General features: G+C 44.3%; 1 protein-coding gene across 1 annotated transcript in view; it reads left to right on the forward strand.

Annotated features, from left to right (window-relative positions):
• The window catches only part of LOC138453804 (zinc finger protein 11-like), a 2,054,811-nt gene that overhangs the window by 901,081 nt on the left and 1,126,290 nt on the right, over nt 1-27,440 (forward strand). The window contains exons 8-10 of the mRNA XM_069606980.1: nt 8,712-8,801; nt 13,064-13,120; nt 14,478-14,564. Coding sequence (XP_069463081.1) covers nt 8,712-8,801; nt 13,064-13,120; nt 14,478-14,564 — 234 coding nt within the window. The remainder of the gene's footprint in view (nt 1-8,711; nt 8,802-13,063; nt 13,121-14,477; nt 14,565-27,440) is intronic.

Genomic DNA, 27,440 nt, shown 5'->3' on the forward strand with positions numbered 1-27,440 from the left:
ACCCAAATCGGCATCACCATGTAGCTCTGTTCCCATTTAGTGATGCTCTTTGGCATTCGCTGCAGTCCCCTAAAGATCATACTCCTCGGTCCAGAATTGTCCCTGGACATGGTATGATAGTAACAAATGTTTGCCCCCCACCCCCACTTACTATCCCCTCTCCCTCTCCAGCACTATCTGAAATGTCGTCAGGCCTAGTACGATAAAAGCTTGTTTTGTTCCTCTCCCTCCTTTCTTCTCCCGTCTCCCTCACCTTGTGTAATTCTCCGGCTCTACCAGAAATAAACTATCATTAGAGATGTTGGGCCAGAGTGTCAAGGGTCAGCAGTGGGTGTTGTTATTTGTACATTCCTAAAGCTTTCAAAATCAGCTGCAGCCTTTTCTAGTATGGTCCTGGATGATGTCTGCTCCTGTAATTTTGCAATGAAACCTCGATCAAGCTTGTGCTTTGAAATGTTATTTTTTTTTAAAGTATGTCCTCAATTTCCACCTTAATCTCAAACATAGCAGGTTGATATGCTATGCAGCCCGCTATTCCTCAAAGTATCCATCAATAAGTGCATGAAAAGGTATGCTGGCAAGGCTATGTCCTTTATCTGATCTTGTTCTTTTGTCGCTTCTAGGATTCTCCAAAAAGTATATAATTTGTATATACTCTAGACTTGGACCGTCTTAGTGGGAGCATAACAGTGGATTTCGTATCTTTATCCAAAGATGTCCCTGCCAATGTTTAGTGCAGTAAAAAAAAGAAAGATTGACCAGGAGCACCGTCAATTTAAGGATGAGTGGACTGAGAAGTTTTTTTTCATCGAGTCCAAACCTGATGTGTACTTGTGTCTCATTTGTCTCGAACGCATAGCAGTCCCCAAGGAATATAACATCCGCCGCCATTGTGAATCAAAGCATTCACAATATAAGGATTTGCAGGGGGAAGCGAGAATTAAGAAAGCTGGGGAGCTAAAAACACAGCTGGCTAAGCAACAGGGTGTTTTTGCCCAGAAAAAAAAAAGAATCTGAATGTGCCACCTTTGCGAGTTATAAGGTTGCACAGCTTATTGCAAGGTCAGCACGTCCTTTCACAGATGGGGATTTCGTTAAAGACTGCCTGATGGAGATTTGCGAGGCAGTGTGCAAAGAAAAAAAAGATGCTTTTACAAATGTTCCCCTTTCACGTATGAGTATCCAGCGGCGTATTGTAGATATGGCTGACAATTGTTACAGCCAACTGAAAATGCAGTGTAAGGATGTCAAGTTCTTTTCAGCTGCCCTTGATGAGAGCACAGATGCAAGTGACACAGCCCAACTCTAAATTTTCATTCGGGGGGTCGATAATCAATGCAAAGTATTTCAGGAACTGGCTTCCCTGGTATCTTTGCATGTCAGGACTACTGGTGCTGACATTTTTAATGCCTTTCAAAAAGTCATTGATGATTTAAATTTGCCATGTGATGCGTTGGTAGGCGTGATGACTGATGGGGCGCCAGCCATGGTTGCGGAGCAAAATGGGTTTATTGGCTGCTTGAAAAGGCACTTAGGCGAGAAGGCTGTCCATTTAAAAAATTATCACTGCATAATCCACCAAGAGGCATTATGTGCAAAACATTTGAAATTCACTCAAGTGATGGACTTTGTTGTGAAAACGGTTAATTTTGTCCGTGCACGCTCTTTAAATCACTGATTGTTTCAGGCGTTTCTAGAAGAGGTAAAGGCGGATTATGGTGATGTCCTATATCACACCGATGTTCAATGGCTTAGTCGTGGCAATGTGCTGAAGCGATTCTTTGCTTTACGGCATGAAATAAAAGCATTCCTTGATGAAAAGGGAATGGACACTTCTGTCATGCTAGATATTGACTGGGTAGCCGACTTTGCTTTTCTGACTGACCTGACAGGCCATTTCAATGATTTAAATTTACAGTTGCAAGGAAGCCAAAATCTCATATCGGATCTGTTTGAGGCAGTTTGTGCCTTTGAAATAAAGTTAAGGCTTCTGACAACCCAACTGGAGAAAGGGATGCTGGCACACTACCCCGCATGTGCAGAGGTTTTCCCCCATGACAAGTATGGAGGGTGGTATCGGCATGTGAAGGTCCTGAAGGAACTGCAAAATGTTTTTGAGAATCGTTTCTCACAATTCAAATCCCAGCGAGCCTCTTTTAAACTTTTTGCAGACCCTTTCTCAGCTGATGTTGACAGTGTGCAACCTGAACTGCAACTGGAACTGATTGAACTTCAGTGCTGTAGTGCCCTCAAAAATAAGCACAGAGAGATGCCTTTATTAGTCTTCTATCAGTCTCTGGACACTGCGCAATTCCCCAATCTGTCACGGGAAGCATTAAAGATGGTTTCTATGTTTGGCAGTACTTACATTTGTGAGCAAGTTTTTTCAAAAATGAAACTACATAAATCCAGCCTAAGGACAAGACTAACTGACCAACATCTCCATGCTATCCTGAGAGTAGGAACAACCTCACTGGAGCCCGAGATCCAGAAACTGACAGCTGAGAAACGCTGCAATGTTTCTCACTGATCAACTATGTCTGGTTCACTGTTTCATCCTGTATGATTTGGGGAAATGTATAGTACAACATGTAAGTTTTAAATACAAATAAAACGGTACACCTCCAAAAAGATGTTTTTTCCAACTGCCATAGTGTTTGCTTGGGGGTAAAGGGGCCCTGGGGCATAGTGTTTGCTTGGGGGTGAGGGGGCCATGGGGCATAGTGTTTGCTTGGGTGTGAGGGGGCCTTGGGGCATAGTGTTTGGTTGGGGGTAAGGGGGCCATGGGGCATAGTGTTTGCTTGGGTGTGAGGGGGCCATGGGGCATAGTGTTTGGTTGGGGGTAAGGGGGCCATGGGGCATAGTGTTTGGTTGGGGGTGAGGGACATGGGGCATAGTGTTTGGTTGGGGGTGAGGGGGCCATGGGGCATAGTGTTTGGTTGGGGGTAAGGGGGCCCTGGGGCATAGTGTTTGGTTGGGGGTAAGGGGGCCCTGGGGCATAGTGTTTGCTTGGGGGTGAGGGGGCCATGGGGCATAGTGTTTGGTTGGGGTGAGGGACATGGGGCATAGTGTTTGGTTGGGGGTGAGGGGGCCATGGGGCATAGTGTTTGGTTGGGGGCCCTGGGGCATAGTGTTTGCTTGGGGGCGAGGGGGGCATGGGGCATAGTGTTTGGTTGGGGGTGAGGGACATGGGGCATAGTGTTTGCTTGGGGGTTAGGGGGCCATGGGGCATAATGTTTGGTTGGGGGTGAGGGGGCCATGGGGCATAGTGTTTGGTTGGGGGTAAGGGAGCCCTGGGTTATAGTGTTTGGTTGGGGGAGAGGGAGATGGGGCATAGTGTTTGGTTGGGGGTAAGGGGCCCATGGGGCATAGTGTTTGGTTGGGGGTGAGGGTGCCATGGGGCATAGTGTTTGGTTGGGTGTGAGGGGGCCATGGGGCATAGTGTTTGGTTGGGGGTAAGGGGGCCCTGGGGCATAGTGTTTGCTTGGGGGTGAGGGGGCCATGGGGCATAGTGTTTGCTTGGGGGTGAGGGGGCCATGGGTCATAGTGTTTGGTTGGGGGTGAGGGACATGGGGCATAGTGTTTGGTTGGGGTGAGGGTGCCATGGGGCATAATGTTTGGTTGGATGTGAGGGGGCCATGGCGCATAGTGTTTGGTTGGGGGTGAGGGACATGGGGCACAGTGTTGCACTCCAAGAGTGAACCCAATAATAAAGCTAAAACAGGCACAGTTAGGAGATGTTCATCTTTGGCTTTTTGAGGAAGCCTGACTCAATGAAGGCCATACTCCTATTGGGCAACCCAAATAGCAAACTGTAGCAGTCCAAAATAACGGCATGTCCAATCTAGGGTCAATAAAATATATATAAGTTAACTAAACATGCGAGATACAATAACTAAATAGAAATAAATTATAACAATGGAAAATGTGTAGTACAAAATGTAAGTTTGAAATGCAAATAAAAATCGTTACCCCTCAAAAAAATTATTTTTCCATGTGTTTAGTACAAATTGGGGGTTTAAAAAGCCTCCTGCCACGCCCCGCCTACCGCCCCGCCCACATTTAATTTTCAGCCCACAATAGCCCTCATGTAGGTACTTTCGGCCCTCTGTCAAAATCAGTTGTGCACCCTTGCTCTACTGTGTTTTTAGCCCTATTGTGTATACTCTATATACTGCCCTACTCTTCTTGAGAGAGGTCTGACTGCTCAGCCACAGCTACCAGGTAAGTCTGGGTGGTACAGACTGCTTCCAATTAGGTTTACTTCTTACTCCTGTAGTCTTAATCTTTTTTGCAGTGTTCCCCAAGGTACAGGATTCTGCCTAACACAATACTATTCTAAACACAGTTCTAGATTGGTCATCTGACGGCCCCGGGTTCCTCACAAAATCCACTAATACCCTACACCAGATACTACTAGAGCTATCATTGGCTGATGCCTGGAGGACTCTCCACCCACAGGATAAACAATTTACATATTACTCCACGGTACACGACTCAGAATCTCGTATAGATTACTGGCTGCTGACCACTTCACTACTGAATATGGTGCTGAGCTGTGAAATCCATCCGCGCACTCTGATCATTCCCCGGTCTCACTGTGTCTCCAAATCTGTGATATTCCCCCACATGCTAAACATTGGAGGATGCCCTCTACTATCCTCAGAGACCCCAATGTGTCAGAATCCCTGCATGCAGAAATTGCAGAGTTCTTCAATATCAACAAAGGCTCTGTTGGCACTGATACAACACTCTGCGAAACCTTTAAGGTCTGGGTTAGGGGCATCCTAATTGCCAAAACCACTGGCCTACTTAAAACTGTTAGGAAGGAACTAGGCCAGGTTGAATCCCAGTTGCGAGATCACAAGAAAAGCTACAGTACCACACATAACAAGGAGACCCTAGCAGACATTAACAAGCTGTTAAGTGACTTTCACAAACTGGCAGACAGAGAAGTGTCATACATGGCTACCCCTATGAGAGCTCGTCAGTATGGGGAGGTGGGCAAATCCCTGGCAAACATGTTGAAAGCTGAAAATTACCCTAACCCCATCGCCGGTATGCAGGCAGCAAATGGCACGTTGGTGACTCAGATATAAACAATGAATTGACCCAATTCTACTCGACATTATACTCCAATCAGGAGGAGAAGTCTGCGGAGGAGACTTTGGAATACCTGATTAGACTGGGGCTCCCTGTGCTCCTGCTCGAGGCTAGACACTCCCTAGATTTTCCAATTACTCAGGAAGAAATAGTAGAAGCCATTAAGGCGCTGGCATCAGGTAAAGCCCCGGTAACCAATGGTCTGGGAATTGAATTATATAAAGAATGCCACAGAGAACTGACCCCTTTCCTGCTACAGGTGTGGGAGGAGGCGATGGAACAGGGCATACTGACGGACTCAATGAGGGAAGACATCATAACTGTATTACTAAAACCACATTGTTCCCCACAAGACATGGCCACTTATAGACCCCTTTCTTTGATTAACACAGACGTGAAGCTATTTGCCAAAATCCTTGCGACCAGACTGCTTCCCTAGATGCCCAAGTTGGAGCACCCAGATCAATATGGCTTCATTACCCTTGAGGTCTATTGCTCTCAATCTTCGCCGTCTGTTCGGGGTGATGGCACAGGTATGCCCAAAGGCAAAGGCCGCGGCAGCTGCCTTAGATGCCGAAAAGACATTGGATTCTGTGTCCTGGAAATATCTATTCTTGGTACTTGACTGTTTCGGGATGGGTTCATACTTCATACGGTGTGCTCAGCCCTGTATACCAGCCTTGGAGCAAGGGTCCTCACTAACCATACCATATCTGCACTGTTCCTCCTTGGGAGGGGCACTAGACAAGGCTGTCCGTTCTCCCCCATCCTTTTTGTCCTAACAATAGAACCAATGCCCGCTTTTGTACGCAAAACACATGGACACAGGGGGATCAGGATGACAGGGCCTCTGCAAATAATATCACTTTACACAGACAACACCCTCCTTTATGTGCGAGAGCCTGAACTAAATCTGCAGCCCATTTTGAAAGACATACATGAATTTGTGCGATATTGAGGATATAAAATGAATAATTCTACATCAGAACTATTTCCTCTTACACCTACCACCGAATGCCCACCGAATATTAGTGGATTCAAATGGGCACCGGTCCGGGTTCGCTATTTGGGCATCATAGTTTCAAGGGATAAACAAAATCTATATGCCGATAACTATGAGACTTACCTACAGTTGCTGGTAGCGAAGCTACCATTGTGGGCCAAACTCCCCATTTCTCTCTACGGGCGGATAGCTCTCCTGAAGATGATACTCCTTCCCAAACTTTTAGATTATTTTGGCAATGTTCCCCTATGGCCATGCAGGGTATTCTTCACCAGACTCCAGTCCTTGGTTACCACATTTGTTTGGGGAGTGGGAGTCGCAAGGATGAAATGGGAGAAGCCGGTGGAACCTTATGTGTATGGTGGTATTGCTGCACCTGATTTCGAGCTTTACTATTTAATGGCACAGGCCCATTTTACGAAATATTGGTATGATCAAGATGACGCTGCCATGCACACATCTGAAACTACTACAATATCACCGCATGAGGGCTGCTTTTGGAGGATGATGGCCGGGGTTCCCAGGGGAACCTATCACACACAAGTGTATACGAGCTGTAACATCGGAAGGAGGCACGAATGTAGGCATATCCACATTTTATGGCCTAATACAGTCACATACCAAATCCCAGAACACCATCACCAATATGCGGAGTGTCAACATAGGAGTTAAATGTGGGAATGTCAATAGGAGACGAACAATGGCACAAGTACTGCCAGCTGACGAAAACAGTGTCTTTGAATGCTGGTCTACGCCTAATCCTGTTCAAAATCCTTAATCACTTACATTACTCACCCGTAAAAATGGCCAAATTCACAGAACACTGCTCTGGGGAATGTTTGAAATGTGGTGGCACGCAAGCCGATGCTTTTCATATGTATTGGGCTTGTCCCTTTATCGCTGTGTTTTGGAGTAATGTTGCTGAAATCATTGAAGAAATAACTCAAATCCCATCCTCTCTCACACCCCTGAAATATTTGTTTGGAGACATTGGTAAAGTAGCCAAAACTACTAGAAGGCTTTTTAATGTGTCATGTGCAGTTGCTAAAAGATGTATATTGAAAAGCTGGAAGTCTACACATGAACCTCGAACTGACGACCTAATATTTGGAAACAAATGTGACTAACAATATGTACTGTCCGTGCCAGTAACAAATCGCCCCAAGGATATCTGGGCTCCATACAGAAACTATTTATGTGCTTTGGGTTCTGATAATGACTCTTCTAATGCCTCGACGCCATGATGCGTATACCACTAAATGATTGTTGCTATTGGTTATACTGTTCACTGTAACTGCGCACTCTTGTAATATGTTCGTATTGACATGACCGTTAATAAAAAAAGTTTGTGGAACACAAATCATATGCTTTACTTGAAGAACTGAATGAACCTATCAAAGTCTAGAAGCCATATTTAATGAAATCGACTAGCACTTAGATTGCAAAATACAGGAGCATTGAAGGCTGAAATTTGATGGCCCTATTCCTACAAAGCCTCAACTCCTGTAAAAGTGGAAAAAGAAGAACATTTGCATTCCAATTGTTATTATAGTAGCCCTAGAAGCGCAAAAGGGGATGGTCTGTGAAAATGCACAGCCCCTTTCATTGAAAAATAAATAAAGTATCAATCATTTGGGATCGGGAATACAATTAAATGAAGGGGTGGACTGGGGGTTATCATTTTCAGGTTATAAGTTAAAATAAAATGTTGCTGCCCCATCAGGACGACATCTCTGTATCCATAACCTTAAAGCTTTTTATTTCCGTTTAATTCTTAGACTTTGGTTGGGGCGCCTCTCTGCCCCTATTGGCAGGTATTGTGGGACACTATAATCCGGATGACTGGGGCAAGGTCTCTGAACTTGAGCCAGTGGTTCGTGCCGGTCTGAACCCACCCGGGCAAGGGACTTCACATTACTGCTGGAAAGCGTCATGGTAGTGGAGACCCTACGCCGCTCACCCAAGAAGGATGTGACCGGAAGTACATGTGAGCTACAATCTTTACCTGGCGCCACACCACGTGACCTGTAATAGACATAGATATTGTGGATGGACTTGTCCCCTATTAACAGTGGGAACTTTTGTTCAAACGGGTGGTGGGAATAGCGTGCCGGAAGACCAATTTAGCATCTCTCAAATGTTTTGTGTCAAGCATCTCAGACTATAAAAAGAGCAGGTTTGGAAGGGTTGGTGGGTTAATTGCTTGGGAATGGGCAAATATCTAGGATGCTATCCATTTGTCTTTTAGCAATCTTGAATAAACCTTTTGCCTAATCATAGCCTGAAGTTGAGAACTTTTTTTTTTTAAGTTTGCTACAATAAGAGCGCCCTTCTGCAAGCACATATTCCCCTATGGGCTTTATCAGGACATGAAATGGAGTGATGACAGCAGAAACACATGTCTGATGCCGCAGGTCAACCCAAATCTACTTGTGAAAACAAATATTTATGTTTAAATTTGTATTCTTTTTTGTTCATTGTTGTTTTTAATGCTCTATATTCAAAAAAGTGTATTCAGTAAAAGAGAGAAAGATAACAAGCTAGAATATTTACAGATGCCTGAGGCTAATTACAATTGTCGACCAAATTTCCCTTTCTTTTTTAGGCTCTAGGTTTCTTGGACATAAGTTTATTTTAGGGAAGAAAGAAGATCCAGGCGCTTGTTTAATCGATCAGGAGTCAACTGAAGGAAGTGGTACGTGTGGAAATGATCCTATCGGTGGTAACTAACCATGCCTCCTGGCTTGCACATATTATGATCAGACCCTTAGTGAGGTCTTGATACTGAATGGCTTATTATGCTTTGTCAAATAGTATATTATCGCTCTTTCGATTTTCTGCTATTACCCCGTCATAGTACAGCCTTTGAAGCATGCTTCTCCCTTTCTCACCCTAAAGTTTCCTTTTTCTCCCGCAAGATTCTTTCCAATATGCGGAGTGTCAACATGGTATTTAATCAACTACAAAAAATTAATTAGTACTCCATCTAGTAGAGACTGTAATTCTGGGCTCTAAAAGTGGTTAATTGCATGAACAAACAGTGAGATGTCCTGAGTGAAGAAATTACATTTCCCTTAGGTTTTCAAGCCGTTGTCTTGGGCAGAGCGCACACATTAGGGACTCTATTGCAATTAGAGCATTCGGGCCAACAAGGATATAATGTTTCGATTAATACATACATTTTCCTGGGAGCACTTAAGGTGTAAAACACCAAACATGTTCCTAAAATCTCCAGGCTTCTTCTTCCTCATCTGCCCCAGGTGCCTTGTAACTGCCACTTATACACAGTTGACAGTGGGATGCCCTCTAACACCCAAAGATGTAGAGGGAAGCAGTTTCTCAACTGAGCTGTTATCAGTGCAAGACCAGTAGAATGTTGAAATAGTGGTCTCTAACTGGTCAGAAAGCACAGACAACATGAGATCATGTTCTAATTCAGAGAGGAAACGGCCAGCAAAGCAAGGGCAATTACAACAGCAGCAGCACTGTTACAAGTTAGCAAAGCCTGCTGCTGAAATTATTACCCCCTTGTCCATCTTCCTCTTCCCAGTCCTTACTCTATAAAGGTCATTTTTCTGCCCCAGAGAGATTCAAAACTGCATTTCTAATTGTTTCCTACCCATACCTCCTATAAGGGGACTGCTCACATTCATGAGTTCCTTTGTTTCTGTGTGATGTAGGTTCATAAGAAGGACTAAGGGCCAGGGCTGGAGTTTTTTGGGAGGTTGTGAGGGTTTGGTGGTGAGGTGGGAAAGTAGAGTTCAGAAATCCGGCTCAGTATGAAACTCCCTGGTAAGTCAGAGTGGTTGGACGATGGTCGGAGGTGCCAACCGGCGGGGCGGCGATGGGTTCACACGTGAGACAAGCAAGGTGAGCTGGGAGCGAATAAAGGATTGCCGCACCAACAGCCAAATGCCAAATGCCAAAGTAGACTACCAATTTTCCTCACAGGTGGATGTTAATGGAGTGGGAATAAAACATCCCTCTGGGAGATAGCGATGGTGCCACTTGGTTCTCGACATTCCCCCAACCCACTGTTGACGGGGTAAGGATGATGGGGAGGGGAAATGTTCACTGGAGTTCCAATTGGTTTCTCACCAAACCACATTACTGCGCTCTGTGGCCTTTAAATAGGATGGTCATCGCTAGAGGGTTGCTAGGAAGGTCGATAATGATAATGATAATAATGATGTGTTATTTATATAGCGCCTTAATCGAAAGCACTTTACAGAGCACATATGTACATACAATATCACCCAACCGAAATTGGTACTCATTTATCGACCTCGGAAGGATGAAAGGCTGAGTTGGCCTTGCCGGGATTCGAACCTGCGACCTGCAGATCACGCTCAAATCGCAGCAGCGAGCGCTCAACCCGCTGAGCTATCTTGCAATTGGCATGGCTAAGGAAAAGTCGGAGCACAGTGTGCTTTCCTCATCCTGCTCCAAGTCCCTGCATGGCAGGAAAATGCAAAGGGGGGAAAAGAAAGCAGCTCTGCTCGAATCCTTCATCAAAGAGACCCTTACGGTGGAGAGAGCAGCCAGGAGGCAGTTCAAAAGAAGGAAAAGGGACCCTAGTTCATAACCCTTCTCATCTGACTCTGAGGCACAATCCAAGCCTATGGAACATTTTCTGAACTGCAAGCAGTAGATAAGTCCTTGACCACGTTTCAGCCTGCATGAAGTTTAAGTAACCTGACTCAGAAGTGGCAGACGATCCTACAATTCAGTAATTTGAGGAGAAGATCAAGAAAGATTTTCTATCATCGCAACCATTAAAAGAAAGATTCTGATGGAATGGGGTTATCCAGAGAAAATACTGTTCCTCGCTTTATGAATAACCTGTATCCCCTGGAACGTAATGAAAATCTGACAGTTTCCAGTTGACTCCTTGCTCTCCTTCCTTACAGCCTGGCCCTCCATGGCCCCTGAGGATGCACCTCTAAGGGCCCTGATCGATTGCAAAGTAGATGCAGCCCTCAAAAACAATGTCACTGTTGCACATCTGGCCGTGAGATCGTACAGCTATACCTCTTAGGCAAAGTTCCTCCTAGAAGATTTCCAGCACTTCTATGATTTAATGGAGGCCCGGAGTGAACTGCTAGAGGTTGATTGAATCAATGCACATGCAGGCAGATTTATTTTCGTATCTCGCATTCAATGGGATGCAAGCAGCCGCTATCCTGATGTGATCCTCCACTTCAACCAGGAGACAGGTTCACGTCCTTGACCGGAAGACGGAGAGCGCTCAGAGGTCGGTGCCATTAAATGTTCCCTACTTGGCGGCCAAGCTTTTTGGAGATGACCTGGAGGACAACGTAGTCAAAGTCCACAAACAGGACAAGCGCGAGGGCCCTTCAATGCAAGACATAGTCTCATCCCCTGAGGTCTCTTCCTGAACACAGCATCAGACCTTGCTACCGTGCCTCAGCTGGACAGGGCTGCCCCATCTTCAAGGAAGGGCCCAGAAGACCTTCTGATCCCAACATGAGCTCTGACCCAGTGAAACCACTGCAGTACTGACTGGAGCAGCTCCCCCCTGGTGGGCGCAAAGTTGTCTCAATTGCTTCATCAGTGGGAAGTGATTGTGACAGATTCCTGGTTTCTTCCACTCATCCAGGATGGCTATCCGATCACGATCATGAATCTATAATTAACAATGATTCTTCCAGGGAGAATGGCACTTTGTTGACTCAGTTCCTCAAGGCATAGTCAAATGCTTGGTTCTGCAGAAAGAACTGAAGAATCTTCATCTAAAGGGTGCCATTCAGGTTGTTCTGCTCTAACAAAGGTTAAGTGGGTGCTTTTTGCTCTCGTGTTTCTGGCGCTCAAACCCTTTGGAGGTTTCAGGCTGGTGATCAACCTTAAGGATATCAGTACCTTTGGGGAAAATATGGAGGCATTATATAGAATAATCCCCCTCAAAGGGGACTGACTGGTGTCCCTGGACACAATGGGCGCCTGTCTTGACATTCCAATCCATCCAGCAGAGCATTGTTTCCTGTGTTTTGCTGTAGTTCAGGATCATCTGTAGTTTGTGGACCTTTGCTTCGGTCTGCTGCAATCGTCTCCTCTTATTTTCACCAAGGCCATGGCCCCCTTGGTCTGTTGCAGAAAGCAGGGAGAAGGCTCTATCCATACTCGGATGATTGGCTGATCCAGGGTTCTTCTCCGCCCCAGAGAGAGGCCACTATCGCCCAGATCTGTGACCTTCTCCAGGTCCATGGGCTATTGTTGAAGCTCAGAAAGACCCATCTGGTTCTGGCACAGAGGTCAAGTTTATAGGTGTGGTGTTTCAGACAGACAAGGGTTCCGTTTAATTGGCAGGTGACAATGCCGCCTGTCTCAAGTCAGCTGTCTCCCGTCTGTATCAGCTCGACAACATCTCTGCCAGGACATGCCTGAGGGTCCTGGGTTTCATGGCAGCCACAGTATTTGTGATCCCATGGGCTCGATTTTATCCAGGCTGAAGTCTCACCTGCACCACCAGAGCAAGGACTGGACAAGGAAGAGGAAAGTGGGGCAATGCCATGATTATTTACTGGTAATCCTACTCTTCTTCGTCCCAGTACTTGTGCATGCCCCTCACCACCCTGCTCCCACCGCCTTGTTTGCAATTGTTGTTTTTGGTATGCCGGGGAGTCATGAAGATGAGCAGCTAAAGGAGGGAGGAGTGGGAAACAAATTATCGAATGGAGTTGCTGAATCTGTGGCAAAGACAGATGGAATTCATACAGTGAGTACTGTCAACAGGACGAATAGGGCTCATTTGTTTGGCCAAGTTCCTGAGATGCAGTTCGGTTTTAAGTGCTCAACATTCTGCGATGTACTCACTTAAAAATGAAATCGACAGTGTGCGGGGGCGAACATGTTAAAAAAAAAAACTGAAAAACAACAAAATGGCCCCCATGAAAAGAGCAAAGTGATCTTTAGAAAGGTCTTTTTTTATTTTCCCAGGGCAGCAAGTGAGCAACTGTGGAGATGCGACCAAAGAGGAGGTGGAGGACTGCAATGGTAAGTTTGTCAATTTAAACATTTTTTTGCAAAAAACGTGAATGTGTTAGGGAGAGGGGGAGTTCAGCGGAAGATGCACAATGTGCGAGGAGGGTGAGAGTCTGTGAAACATGAGAATACCGATGTAGTAACGCCGCAATAGTGCCACTTTCTGAGCATCATCATTGAAGCACATGGCCATCTTGAGTGCTGATGGTATTTAAGGTATTTAAGATAAATCTCACTTCTTTTTTTTTTCTTCTTCTTATACCTTTCACTAAAGTGAATATTATTACAACAGTCTCCTTAATATTGGTTATCAGTGTTACCAAATTATTTCCTAAACTGATGTTGTTCTTGGTAGAAAACTGACTGTATATCTCTGCATGACCAATGTAGGTTTTTTACACTACCAAGGCTGAATCTCAATATTAATTGATATATTGTATGAATTAAAAGGAACATTATTTAATCATTGACCTAAATATTCTACAAACAACTAAGAACAGTCCATAAAGTAAAGAACAACTATGCAAGATCAACATCTTACGAGGGATGCAGAAGCAGAAGAACTATTGTTACGAATGGTAACACAATGAATTTATGAAAGAGTTTTATTTTGAATTATGATAACATTTCTTTTGTTTGTCACTAATGCAGAATTCTCTCCTGATGAGCCTCTGTAAAAAAGGGGTGAAACATGTGTAGGGAGAGGAAAGAAAGTTCTATACTGATGTAAGAAGCACAATGAAAGCGTGAAATAAAATATTGGTGAATTTTGGAATAGTACCAAGTCTGGACGAATCTTTATTTGTATTTTGAAAATAAGATGATAGAGAAAGCAATTTGAAAAGTTTATAAATCAATCTAGTTGGCGCAAAAGGAAAATACCCAAATCATAACCAGTGAAACTATTGGACAGTCAAAATGTTGGTATATACCTATACAGACAACTGGAAACATAAATTGGAAGACTCACCAATTGGTAGAAAACTGACTGTATATGTCTGCACGACCTATGATGATGTTCTTTGGCTATGAAGGCCTCATTGCGTTTCTGCCGGTATCCCGCTGGTAAATACTGCGGGATACCAGCAAACAGTAATACCGTTACCGACACTTGGTCTGCCGGTTTTACTGGCAGATTACAAGTGCCAGCAACGGTAGGTATGCCAGACTCCATGTGGGGGTTGCCGGGATTTGCCCCACTGGCAAACTTGTACTGTGCCGGTTCCAGTAATTCCGTTTCCCGGCACATTAATTCCTGACCGGCAAACTTATAATGATGCCCAATAACTCCAAAGAAAGGGGTTCTGACACATAATATGGATTACACTATGGCACAATAGTCAAATGAAATCTTTATTTTTAATTACAGAGCGTGTTATACCATTCATATATAAAAAGGAGAAAGCTGAAACGTCTGTGGAGACTGAGCAAAGAAAAAGCAGCACTAGTCCGATGGGTGAGCGATTAATGGTGCAAATATTTTAGAAGGGCAGATCGTCCCTACCGTCTATCTCAATATCTGAGCAAGTGTATTTTAAGATGAAATGTGTTTAATCATTCTAACTGCATCATCATCAATAGTTTAGGGACCTAGGGCAAGAGCTGGTTTGCTGCAGCCCCCTGTATCCAAACAGAGGGGTCATTCAAGTAGATCTGGAACTAGCATTGAGTGAAATTTCATATACTATTTGACAACTAATGGCAAACGTATCAAGCTAAAGCAACTAATGCAGGAATTTTAAATTGTGAGTAGTTGGAAAGTCCAACATACCAACATTTCTCAGTGAACTTGTTCATTCGGGAACCCTCACCATTTAATTGTGTGTTGCTCTCTGTAGATATTACCTGAACATATCTAATTCTCTGAATTTCAAGGGTTTTGTTGTGGTAAATTTGGTCAATTTAACTGCACCTTAACTAAAGTTTTACAGGGAATTTCAAGGGTTTAGTTATTAAGGGCCACTAGCCCTGGCCTTCGGCCATGTCCACTGTACATGTTCCCCTAATATTTTTCTTTTACACCCGCTAGGGGGCCACGGCCTTTGGCCATGGCACTATATATGTCTTTTGGGCTACTACATATTTTAAAACACTATCTGGCCGCGGCCTTCTTCCGTGGCCACTGTACATGTTCCCCCAAAGTGTGTGTTTTGGACCCATTAGGTGGCCAAGGCCTTTGGCCGTGGTCACTTCTGTGGCCACTTTACACTATACACACCATTGTTACTAACTTTCATTTTTTGACAAATTGTTCCCTTAATTTCCAGTTGGAGGCAGGGGGGGGGCCTTGCCAATCCCTTGGTTTAGACAATTTTATTAGCCTCTCTCTGCGTCTCTGCTGCAAAGCATCAGTACCTACTTAAAGGTTCTAAGGCTCACGGGGCACCCCGTTCTCTGCTGAATATTTTAAAACTACTGGATGGATTGACCCCAAACCAGTCAAGGATATGAAGTCAAAACTTTGCGCCCAACCTGTTCCTTATTTGTTTGCAAATATTCTGGAAAATCATCATACGAGTCAGAAGTTATTAGCAATTAATTTCTCGGGTTTCCTATGGAACTCAATACTATTTTTTATATATTCACTGAAAAAACTTTGTTAAAGGGACGTTATGGTTAAGTTGCACTACTAAAAACCGATGAAATTCAGTAAAAAAAAACTTTGTTAAAAGGACGTTATGGTTCCAAGTAAAACCTAAAAATCCCTGAAATTCGCCAGTTATTGTTACAGTTATGACTTTAAACAAAACTTCACTGTATCACAATCAGAGAGACCCCGTGTGAGGATTACATAGAAACAAAAAGGTCTCACCTGGGGAATGGAGCAAGGATTGATGAGGATTAGAAGACAACGAATATCCAGGTGGAGATGGATGTCTCCTTCGATATTCAGATGACAATTAGAATTCCCCCCGAGAAACTCCCAGTGAACCGGCACAAAGGCCAGGGCAGAGGAAGGTTCCCAGGGAAACCCTCTTAGGGAATAAAACCCTGTTGAGCTGCTAGGGTACGTAGACTCCTTGAGAAGTCCCGTGTATGTGGATTACGCTATCCCGGGAGTTTTGGAGATGACTGGTTGTGTCTTTCGAGGAACGGGGCCACAGCAGTAATGCCCGGCCGGCTGATGAAAGATAGAGAGACAGAGTGATTAGTCTTGAAGTTGCCTAGAAATAAGATGAGCAACCCCTGAAGCAAGAATCTTACCAAAGGATCAGTTGGTAAAACGGTCTTGAGATGAGAGTAGTAGAAGACCAGGGAAGAACTAAGGGACTGGGCATACTAGACAAAGAGGAACAAGGCACAATAATGGTAAACAATCTAATGAAGTGGAAACTAGGAACGACATATAATCAAGGAGAGGAACTGAAGGCTATCTTACCGAGAATGACCAGAAACCCTCTCCATACGTCGAGATAACGGATGTCCAGAAGGATAGAAGGCAAAGGGTGATGGATCTGTGTATAAATAAACACTAAACTAAGATTCCACAGGTAACGAAACCAAAACCCCACTCAGAGCTCCAAACTAAGCAAATGCCTACCAATAGGAAACCAAACCGGTCGGAGACGGTTGCAGGAAACAAATTCTTCAAAGGTGAGTTGCTTAGAAAGGCTCAGAGAACCCACGGGACGGAAAAGCACCGAGACGTCCTAAAACAACAAACACAATTCAACAACAAAGTTCTGTAAGGATCAAAAGGAGCAAAGTCACAATTGTTAGATAAGAACTAAGGCAAGTCTGAAGAGAGGAAGTAAGAGATTCCCTAACACGAACTCACGTAGCGTTCGCCAGCTCCTTGGAGAGTAGCAACGCGTCCTTGTCCGGGATGTGCAGGTTGATAAGCCGTCGGCGTTCCATCCTGGAAACATCGCAAAGCATGATGGGGCGCAACGACTAGACCGCTACACACACTGTAGCGGACCGCGGGGCCCGCCATGTTAGAGTCAGGCATGTTAGCGCAAACCGCCATGTTGAAGTCAGACATCGCACTGTGGGCAAAACGAATAGCTGTGACAGTATGGTCAACTAAGCAACCATAACTCGCGCCACCACCGTGCACTGCTAAGACTAACACACAGGACATCAAAGATGACATCACAAATGCCCTCCCCACCTTTCGTTCTAAGCTCTCCTGTCAAAAAAAATCCATCCAAAAACAAAATAAATGTTCCTTTAGAAACCACCTTTCACAGTTAAAAAATAGAACTAAAATAAAAACCGCATAGTCTCCATCTACTTTATACTTCTCAGTAAAGTACATAGACTCAATAAGATTTTCCAACATTTCAGTTTACATGTTGTGTTATGCTAATGGGAATATTGGGGCGTTCATCCTCCGTTCCACGGACTGGAACAGTGGATACCGGCCCAGCAGCCCAAGTTATCAGTGCTGTATTGTGCCTGTCTGAGGTGAGGTAGCTTGAGATGTCATGTGGAATGTTTATGTGTGGATGATGGAATATTCCGAGTGAGTGTTCCCGGTAGAGGCGGTTACAGCTGGCTGGCCCTGGGTGATGGGAGCCGGTGTTGTCACATCTTATGTCCTTTATGTCTTCATGTGGATATGTAACTAAGAACTTGGAAATAAACTTACCTGAAGAAATCTTAAAGAGCCTGGAACCTGCTTTTCAACAATGGCGACGAATCGGTCTTTGGTAACCTACGTGCCACAAGCTGATGGACTGAGGACCCTGCTGCGGGGGATGCAGGAAGGTCAAGCTTCTGGAGAAGGACAACAGCGCCCCCAAAAACTGTAAGACCCATCACCCAGGGTGCAGGGGGAGCCGGAGGATTAAAGCCCCATCTTTGGTGGGACCGGCGCACATAAGTAGTGGGCAAGCTGGGCCCTAGGGAGTCTTCAAGGAGAAGCCCTGACATGGCTCCCCAGAGCGAAGGGCAGGAACAGGAATTGGGCCCCATTGCAGAGGGATCAGCTCCAGGAGCAGGAAGGAGGACTGCGTCCCAGGGTTCAGGGGAAGTCCAAGAAAGAGGCCCCTTTTTGGATGGGCAGCTCCTAAGTAGGAGGCAGAGCTCTGCCCTGGGGGCTGGAGATGGCACTGGACCAGCAGGTGAAAGATAATACTGGCAATACTGGGAAATTGATGTTGAAAGCAAACGCTGTACCCTGGTCCTCCGTGAGATTTAATGAAGAGCTAGCCCACTGGGAGGAATGTGATGCTACTCTATGTTTTTTTTTTAAAGTTAGAATGGCAATAGAAAAAAAGGGACGCTGCTCTGTGTTTGGGAAATGGAGGTGAATTTGACATGAACAAGGACTGTTTGCCTAACTACACGTCACTCCCTTGTCTTGGGCACTCATAGCAATGGGGAGCTGCTGTTTTAAACGCTGTCCTCCTCACGAGATAATTGCAGGCTTTGAAGTTATGGGAGCCTGGCAGCACCGTACTGTGCTTATCGTGCACATCATATTTTTGGCTGCCTGAAACTCTGGTGATTTATGAGCCTTTCGTGGTGAGGTCTCCTGGGAAGTGAACGACTGTTGGCCTATGAAGCTCTGCATAGCCCTGCTGAGCAGTAGTGACTGATGATGTCACACATGCAGCAGGGGGAGATGGTGAAGCGTAGAATGTTCTTTGGAATGTGTTATGGTTAGAGCTTCGTATTATAAGTGCTGTTTGCCCTGAGGATGTAAAAGGGAAAGTACTTTAAGGAGTCTGACGTTTGGCAAGACACGTGTCTTAGAAGGAAGGAAGCAAAATATGTGTGCAGCTATATTAAGGCAGGAATGAACAATGCATAGAACATGGGAACCCTATGATACGAATCGGATCCATGGTTTGTTTAGGTGCCAAATGCTGTGGTCTCTGCTTGGCAAAAGAGACATTTTCGGCGGATTGTGATGCTGGCATGCCACTCCGTCTCAGTTAGTGAGGTGACAGGTGGTGGCCAACAAATAAGGTGACATTTTTAGGTCATGACAGTATGGTGGGGTATAGGCTTGTGCAGAGAGTAACAGCCATAATGTTGGGTAGTTTGGAACTTTAATATACCTATTTAAAACTGACTGAGTATTTTGCATGTTCAGGATGGTGAGTGCCTTGGTGCGATGTGAATCTGTAGAATGGGGGCACTGAGAGCATGCAAATGAGTTTGTGTTTATAGAAGATATACATGCATCTTAAACTGAGCTGTTCTGTTATGTAAATGGGTAAGTGAAACAGTGACAATCTAGTGTGGTAATATGTTGTATTGAAGGGTATTTGGCATAATTCTTTTGAGGAATTGCAGGTTTCGAGTGCCAAGCACCATGGCACATGGACACTAATGTGCATAAATTGTTGCTGTTAGTGTAAGATGGGTGGTATGTGTATGAGTGTGATAGCTTTAATCATTTTGAGGATTTTCAGCTATATTGCACATGTCAGTAGAGCCTGTGTAAATGGCTATGGGCTCATAGGTTCGCTTAAGAGCCCACAAATGGCTATGGACGTTTTAGTTCATAAAAGTGTTAGTTTTGGGGATTTTACTTACTGTGAGCAACATGGTTTTGTATTCAAATGTGCACAACGCAAATGTTTTCAACGTGGTTTATGTATTGTTTACAGCATATGGTTGCAGCATTCTATGATTTTTGAATGCATGTTATGATGAATCTGACTCAGATAGGTTGGAGAGAGTCAGTGAGTGTTGGGTATTGGGTGAACTCACATTCAGCATGGAAGTGTTGCAGTGTGAAATGCATGGTTTGAATTGTTTGGGTAATGTCAGTGGGGCATATAGTTTTCCTTACATTGTTTTGGTTCAGTTTGGGTAGTTACCTGTCGTGGTAAAAGTTGAACACCCATGCGATTGTTCTAGAGTGAGGTAGCGCCTCGACTCTTTCAATTAAGGATGTTAGGATTTTCTAATTTCATGTGAGGGGATTGGCCTAGTTATAGGGGTTACCTGATTCTGGTAAAGGTTGAACAGCGATGAGGTTGTTCTGTGAGGGAGATAGTGCCTCCTCTAGGTTTTTTTTTATCCTCATCACATTTGGCAGTAGGTAGCTGGTGGTAAAGGGATAGCTGGGGACGCCTGGTAATGACCCGTCAGTATTGAGTGTGGTAAATCCTGAGATGATGAGTAAATTGTTTTCTATGTTACTTGTGGTATTTATTGTGGATTTCGTTGTATCCATGAGTTCAACAGCTTGTTTTGGGTTAGGATGTTTTCCTTGCTATAAGACCGTTTAGTTTTTACCAGTCATTGATGTTGGCATTGGGAGTGCGTGGCCACCGCTCCCAATGTGTTTGGAAGGCTTGTACATCATGGTCTGGTGTAATGAGTATGGTATTAAGACCATGGGTGTTTGTGATCTCAGTGATGTTGTATGTTTCTACTTTGTGAATCCCTGTTGGAGTGAGGTTGTGATTGTCTTTTTGGAGGCTTTGAGGTCTCAGTTCTCTAGAGTGGCAGTCTGGAGGCCTGCTGGGGTTCCAGGGTGGCAGCCTGGACACCCGCTTTGTTGTAGGCGGGGGCAGGTGGTAGGAGGTGTAGCAGTCTTGTGGTTGTTCAGGAATGTAGGTGAAGTAGCCCAGTTTCAGGGTTGGCCAGGTCCTGGGGTGAGAGCCCAGTTGCTTGTTTGTGGCAGGAACAGGCAGATGGATTACAGAATTTTTGTTATTGGTACATGGAATGTAGTTTGTCAGGGTGTGATGTTTTGATGGTTGGGTTTGGCCGTGGAAGTGTCTGTCTGCCAGTTGAGTGTTACGTGCGCGTATATCTTGGAAGGTGGTAGTTGTGTTGTTCTGGTATGTGACTTGTTCTGTGCATGTATGGTTTAGTAAAGGAGGGAGGTGTGTTGTATTGTGCCTGTCTGAGGTGAGGTAGCTTGAGATGTCATGTGGAATGTTTATGTGTGGATGATGGAATATTCTGAGTGAGTGTTCTGTGTAGAGGCGGTTACAGCTGGCTGGCCCTGGGTGATGGGACCCGGTGTTGTCACAACTTATGTCCTTCATGTCTTCATGTGGATATGTAACTAAGAACTTGGAAATAAACTTACCTGAAGAAATCTTAAAGAGCCTGGAACCTGCTTTTTAACAATCAGCCCAAGCGAAGCAAGGGTGGATAACAAGGTCTCTGGACTATTACCTCTTATTCCAGCCCCTGAATGGGGGATGAAAGCCATTAGCAGCCTAGGTTCCCAAAGCGGTAACCTGTGGTACTAAAAAAGAGGATTTTTCCTCATTTAGGAAGGAACATCCTTTTCCAAGATGGCCAAACTGTCAAATGAATGCACATACAATCGTCATATAAACTCTGCACAAAATCCCACCAAACTTTGTAAACTCATTCGAAATCACGTCAGAAATATCCCACCCATCATCATCACCCCTCACCTCCCCAAACATTATTTCATAAGTTTCACAAGTGCAATGCTCAGAAAATATTATTGTCCCCAGGGTTCGGCCATGTATTTTTATACATACGTTGATCTATCGCAAATATTTCCTATTCACCTTACCTCACATTTCCTCTTTTAAAAACATAAGAAATCTGGCAGCAGGGCGCGTCCGTCTTGTGCATTGCTGCATCTGCCTAAGGTAAACTGCCCTGACATCAATAAATCATATGCCCCGCCCCTGACCCTCACATCACCAACCCTAGTGATATTCTACACTTTTCTCGGTGACGTTCCTCTTCAGCGTAGCCAAACGCGCCCATAATCACCTACGTGACGTGACGCAGAACCCGAAAATCAACACACATCGACTAACAACACAGCACGTCACAATTCGGAATATTAAACCGTTCTTTAAAAGAAAACAATAACACTGTACAATTTATAAAGTACTTTTATTTCACAATAAATGCTCCGAGAACATCGGACTATTCCCATATTCAATCAAATTGCAAATTTGATTCTTCGCTCGTGATCCAAAATGTTAATCGTGAGGCACATGTTGTTCTTTTTCCGTACACAAAGTGCTTGTTTTCGATAAAGGAACCGCTTGGGTCGCACAGTGAATTCCAGGGCTTCTGCATCAACTTGGGCCTAGACCACCATAAAGGATGTTATGTTACTCCTAATCGCTAGTACAGCGTACGGGCACATTTGCCCTGAGCGATCGTCCCAAAAAACAGTCACTGTGATCCAAGCGTTCACAACTATGTGCAGCTGCCGATTAAAGAAGCCGTCAGTTGGCATCTGGAATCTATGACAATCGCAGAAAGGCAGGATGTAGCTATTTGGAAAACATAACAGAAAATGTGTATCAATACCCAAACTTTATTACAATGTATCTATTGACTTTTTAATTCGGCATAGAGTTTAAACTAACGATTAGCACACACATCAAACAATCTCAACAAAGAGAAAACAACATAGAAACTGATACACAATTCGATTTGGTCATACATGACATGACATTTTAATTAAATATTAGCATTGAACCTGGGTGCACCTAGTGATAGTCTACATGCACCTCTATCCTGCACTCCCCATAACCACGTAAAAAAGACAACCACACAGAAAGATAGTACTTGCGTTACATTGCAATAATAAACACAGAACAAACGAATACAATATAACCCAAAATTAATCTTCAGATAATAAGTTAATGCTCGTTCCGGTATACAGTTGTCAAAATCAAACTTACATTATATTCACCATTTCCATTCTCTTGGCGTAAGTCAGACCATAACGCTCACTGCGCTCGCACCAAAGATTCTTCATGAACTGAATTTACATGTTCCTTACACACTTTTGGAATGCATAACCTTATCAAATGTTCATTATTACAAAACTCCTCTCATTGCATTCCTTACGGAATATTCCCTTTCTCTCAAGGTCAAAAAACAATTGAACCTTATACTTTGTGTCCCATGCGTCGGCTTCCTTAGCTCGCAACCAAAAAATCAAAGCTGGTGACCTTCACTCAGAATCTAAATACATTCTCACTTTGCAACAACATGGCTCAACGCATCCATGAGAACTCGTATTCTCATACACGTGCAGGGCCCTGCTTTCCATCAGACACTGCAGTTGGCTGCCTCAGATGCCAGACTCTAGGGGCGGCAGTCTGACTCCATTATTATTTTAAATACATTTTAACACAGACCCATTAGTCCTTCGCCTGTACTTTACGCACATTATATTGTGGAACACCTCCAAATGTACCGTATGACTTTCGTGACAAAAAAAACACCTGTTTTTTGCTTTTTGCTGCCATATCCCATCCCATCCTCATCAACCTTGACCTCCCCAGACAGTATTTGATAAGGGTAACAAGTGCAATGTTGTGTTTTTTAATATGTATTTGCGGCGATGTCCGCGGTCACCAAAACACGGAACCAAGATGGCGGGCGCATCGGAACAATCTGACGCACTTCACGCTGTTCACCACCCAATCAGCGAATGCGTCACATGTCCGCGGACATGACGCGACCGATTAGCCAATCGATATCTTGCCCGCGGAGCGAACAGGGAAGTGTGTCCGCAGACCAGACATAGATATCACTAATTTTTTGAGACCCACTTTTTGATTGTTTTAAAAAAAAAACTACTGGACGGATTTTCACCAAATTTACAAAAGCACGCTTTCGGGACCAAGCCGCTGCTCCTGCCGCAAATTTGGTGAAAATCCGTCCAGCGGGTTGAGCTGTAGGCGTGCGCAAGGTTTTTCCCCCTTTCGGTCTATGGGGAAAAAAGAAATTTTGGGACCTCCCCTATAACTCCCCCCCCCCACCGCCCCGGACCAAACCTCACCAACATTCAGAGTGCACCATATACTATTTTTGCAAAGTTTGGTGAGGATTCGTCCAGGGAGAGCAAAGTTATAAGCCACCCAAAAAGCGCTCTTCCCATGGGATTAGCAACTTAACCATAACTACACAGCCACTACTGTGGCTGTGTAATATACTTTGGTATGTTTTTTTCCCGTACACAGCTGATGCAATTTATCAGTGTTAGGTTGCTCTTTGTTGTCCAAATGGCAAAGTACACCCACTTCAAAAACAGCACGGTTCTACGCAGTTATCTTCACCTTCCACTATCGAAAACATTTGGAATAATTTCAAGTTACTTCCTTCTACACCCACTTCTCTTCACACATGGCACAGCGGCTCCAGTGTCAATGATCAGTTAATTACTGGCTCAACGTTTCAGTCTCTAAAGAGCAAAACACTGTAGGACAAATGCCTCCTCACAAGCTATGCTACTACGCAATCTTATGCCATCATGTCGACTCTGCAATGGAACAATGTTGATAATTACGCATCTACAAAAACACATCATAGAGAGGACTGTGTAAACAATGGAACTTAGATACTGTTCTTATACCGCATATACCTCTCATTCCATCTGAAACTTTTCGCCTTTTCACTGTCCATTAATAAGTAACAGGGACCTACCCCCCCTTACTGGAAGCGATCAGTGGCAATTCTGATGTTTAGGAAGGGGGACAGAAGTGACCATATGAATTACCCACCGATATTAAGCTTTAAGGTATGCTAGAATGGCGTATGTTACGCTACGAAGTGTGTGTGTGTGTGTGTGTGTTTTTAAGGGGTTGTAGTGTACCACTCATATCTTGGACCAATGAGGCATGCTCCCACCTCTGGGCAGTATTTGCGGCTCTGTGCCCCTCACTATCTCAGCCCCCCCCCCAACCCAAGGGAGTATCCAGTGTGGAGGGAGTGGAGTGGGGCGAACTATAGAAAAAGTCCTGTTTTTGTAAGGGTAGATTGAGTTCTCCAAATGCATGGTCAAAGAAGGTAGCAAGACCTACCTAAGCATATTCATAGACGTCCATGTCCCACTCCGACCATACCACTGCAGTCTAGAGCAGTTGCGGATGGTGAATTTGTCAAATGGAGGGGAGAAAATGTTTCTCTGAATTAAATCGGGTAACTTACTTGAATTAATGCAGTACGGTTTTGCCCGATATTTCACCGACCCATTATTTTTAAATAACCGGTTGAAATCATGCATTTCACATCTACAATTTCAGAAAAAGTGGGTAACAATGTAGAATTTACAATCACCTCTGCAGGGCAGACATCAAACAATCCAGTATATGCCAGTTCACCAACATTTCAAAGGAGCATTTAGTAACTGGTATTGATGCTTGCTGTCCCCAAAGAAAACAGCAGGCCTATCTCAACAATATATGGCAGCAGTGTTCCCCTGTAAACCACATTTTCTTGCTGCTAGTACTCAAATAAGGCTTGTCTCAAGAATATATGCCAACATGCTGCTAGTGCCCACATCTGAACCTGCAGTCTACTTCAATACATGCCCATGCTGACCCCAGTTCTGCATCATGTCGCTCTGTGAATGTCAAAAAGAAGTGTCTTAATATTAGGTTTTTATTAGGCAAAAGGTTAATGAATGTCCGCTTGCAATACAAACGGACTGCATCTTAGTTATTCATCCATTCCCAACTAACTAACCCGCCTGACTTCCAGACCTGCGACTTTAGTTGTCGGACGCTCGACCCCGAAACCTTCGAGAAATGTTATGTGGACCTTCCAGCACACAAAGGTTCCTATTGTCCTGAGGGGTTAGTCTGCCCTCAATGTCTATTGGCATTAGATGTTAAATGGTGTAGTTCCTCTCGGTGAAAATGACGTGTTCTGATAGCACTTCTGGTTGCATCCTCCTCAGGCGAGGGCATAGAACCTCCACCCCACCTGACAACCTCCGGCATTGATTTGAAGTCCACTGATTAAGACTGGCACAATCCATTGGCTCAAGTTCATCATCATCATCATCATCATCATCATCATCATCATCATCATCAGCTTTATCCAGAATAAAAACCATCAAGCTTAACAACCGCTACAAATTGCAGGAAGAATAAAAACATGTAGATAGAAATGTAAAACATACAATGCAATATAAAGAAAACATAATATACAAACTGTATAACTCATGCTCAACTATTTACCCCAACAATGGCACTATCCTGTTCAGCACTCTGCTCCTCTGTCGCCATGCTCTAAATATATCCAAATGTCCATGCTCAGAAAATTGGGGCGCACATGGGCAGTCCAGATTATAGTAACCAACAATGTCTTGGGTCAATAGGGGCAGAGGGATGTCCTAACCAAAGTCGACTTAGATTTCAAAGGAAAATAATAAACACTTGGTGTGGTACAGAGATGACGTCATGGTGGGGCAGCAGAAAAAAGAATTGTGCTTATAATCGCCAAAGGAAAATCTCCCGGTCCTGCCCCCTCGTTTCATAGTTTATTCCCATCCCTAATGGTTTGCTGTACACATCTACAGACTCCCTCCCACCCCCGTTTACGCTTCTAGTGCAACTATCATAACAACTGAAATAAACATTTTTGTTCTCCGTTTTTACAGGAGTTGGTCTGAAGGAATAGGGCCATCAACCTTTGGCCTTTAATGCTCCTCTATTAAAAATCTATGCAGTAGTCAATGTTATGAAAACACTTTTTTTTATCTCGTGAGTTAATTTAGTTCTTGTTGTAAAGCACATAATTCTGCATTTATCTCATGGAGGGCAAAGGATATGTACATGTTAATGATCATGGTCCCCTTCTTACTAAAACATCTGAGACCGCTTGAAACGATACCTTACAATAAGAAGAAAAACACAGTAATACGCATGGTTCTGGTGAAATAGGATGGTTCAGAGACTTCATTACCAAAAGCACACATTATATCAGGTGTTACGTCTGGGGTAGATGTCAGGTACCTGGCAAAAATGTCAGGCTTTCGGACTTTCCACATTGCTTTGTGTGTAATCCATTTCCAGTTGCAACCAGCTCACGAGCCAGGCACAATTTTGCTGGTAGGGGCCAAGATGGCTTTGACTGGCTGCTTTGCTGTGAAGGTGCACTCTCGTCGTTCACAGATCCATCCGCTGTATTGCTAGAAGTCTCTCCAGGACCACAGGTCTTCAGGAATTGTCAAATTGTACCCCCAGATTCTTTGTCAGCCGCTATGCTGCACATCGTCTCGGATGCTTAAGAGTTTAGAATTCAGATAGTCTTGGATCTCTATATAATGCAGCATTCTTCCGAAATCCATCACATAATTTATCCGCTGTATCAGGGCATCTCTCATTACCTTGCTGGGAGTCCCTGTTTTCTGTAGTTCTCCAATATTGGTGTTGGTATGGGTGAGCTGTGCCCCACAGATAAGTCATGTTGCTTGTTCTAACCGGCCCACACGGCCATCTAACATTTGCCTCTTATGCACCCCAAGCTGCAATGGCTGTATTGCCCCCATTGTATATTCAAACATCTACATGCCTTCTCTTTCTTCCTCTGCACAATTTCTCAGTCTGCTACTGAAGGAGGATAAGTGGCCCCCTCTGAACAATTGGGAAACTAATTCATGATCTGAAATGAAGAT

The sequence above is a fragment of the Ambystoma mexicanum genome, chromosome 4p (genome assembly GCF_040938575.1).
Source record: "Ambystoma mexicanum isolate Mex_15411 chromosome 4p, UKY_AmexF1_1, whole genome shotgun sequence".
Classification (NCBI taxonomy): Eukaryota; Metazoa; Chordata; class Amphibia; order Caudata; family Ambystomatidae; genus Ambystoma; species Ambystoma mexicanum.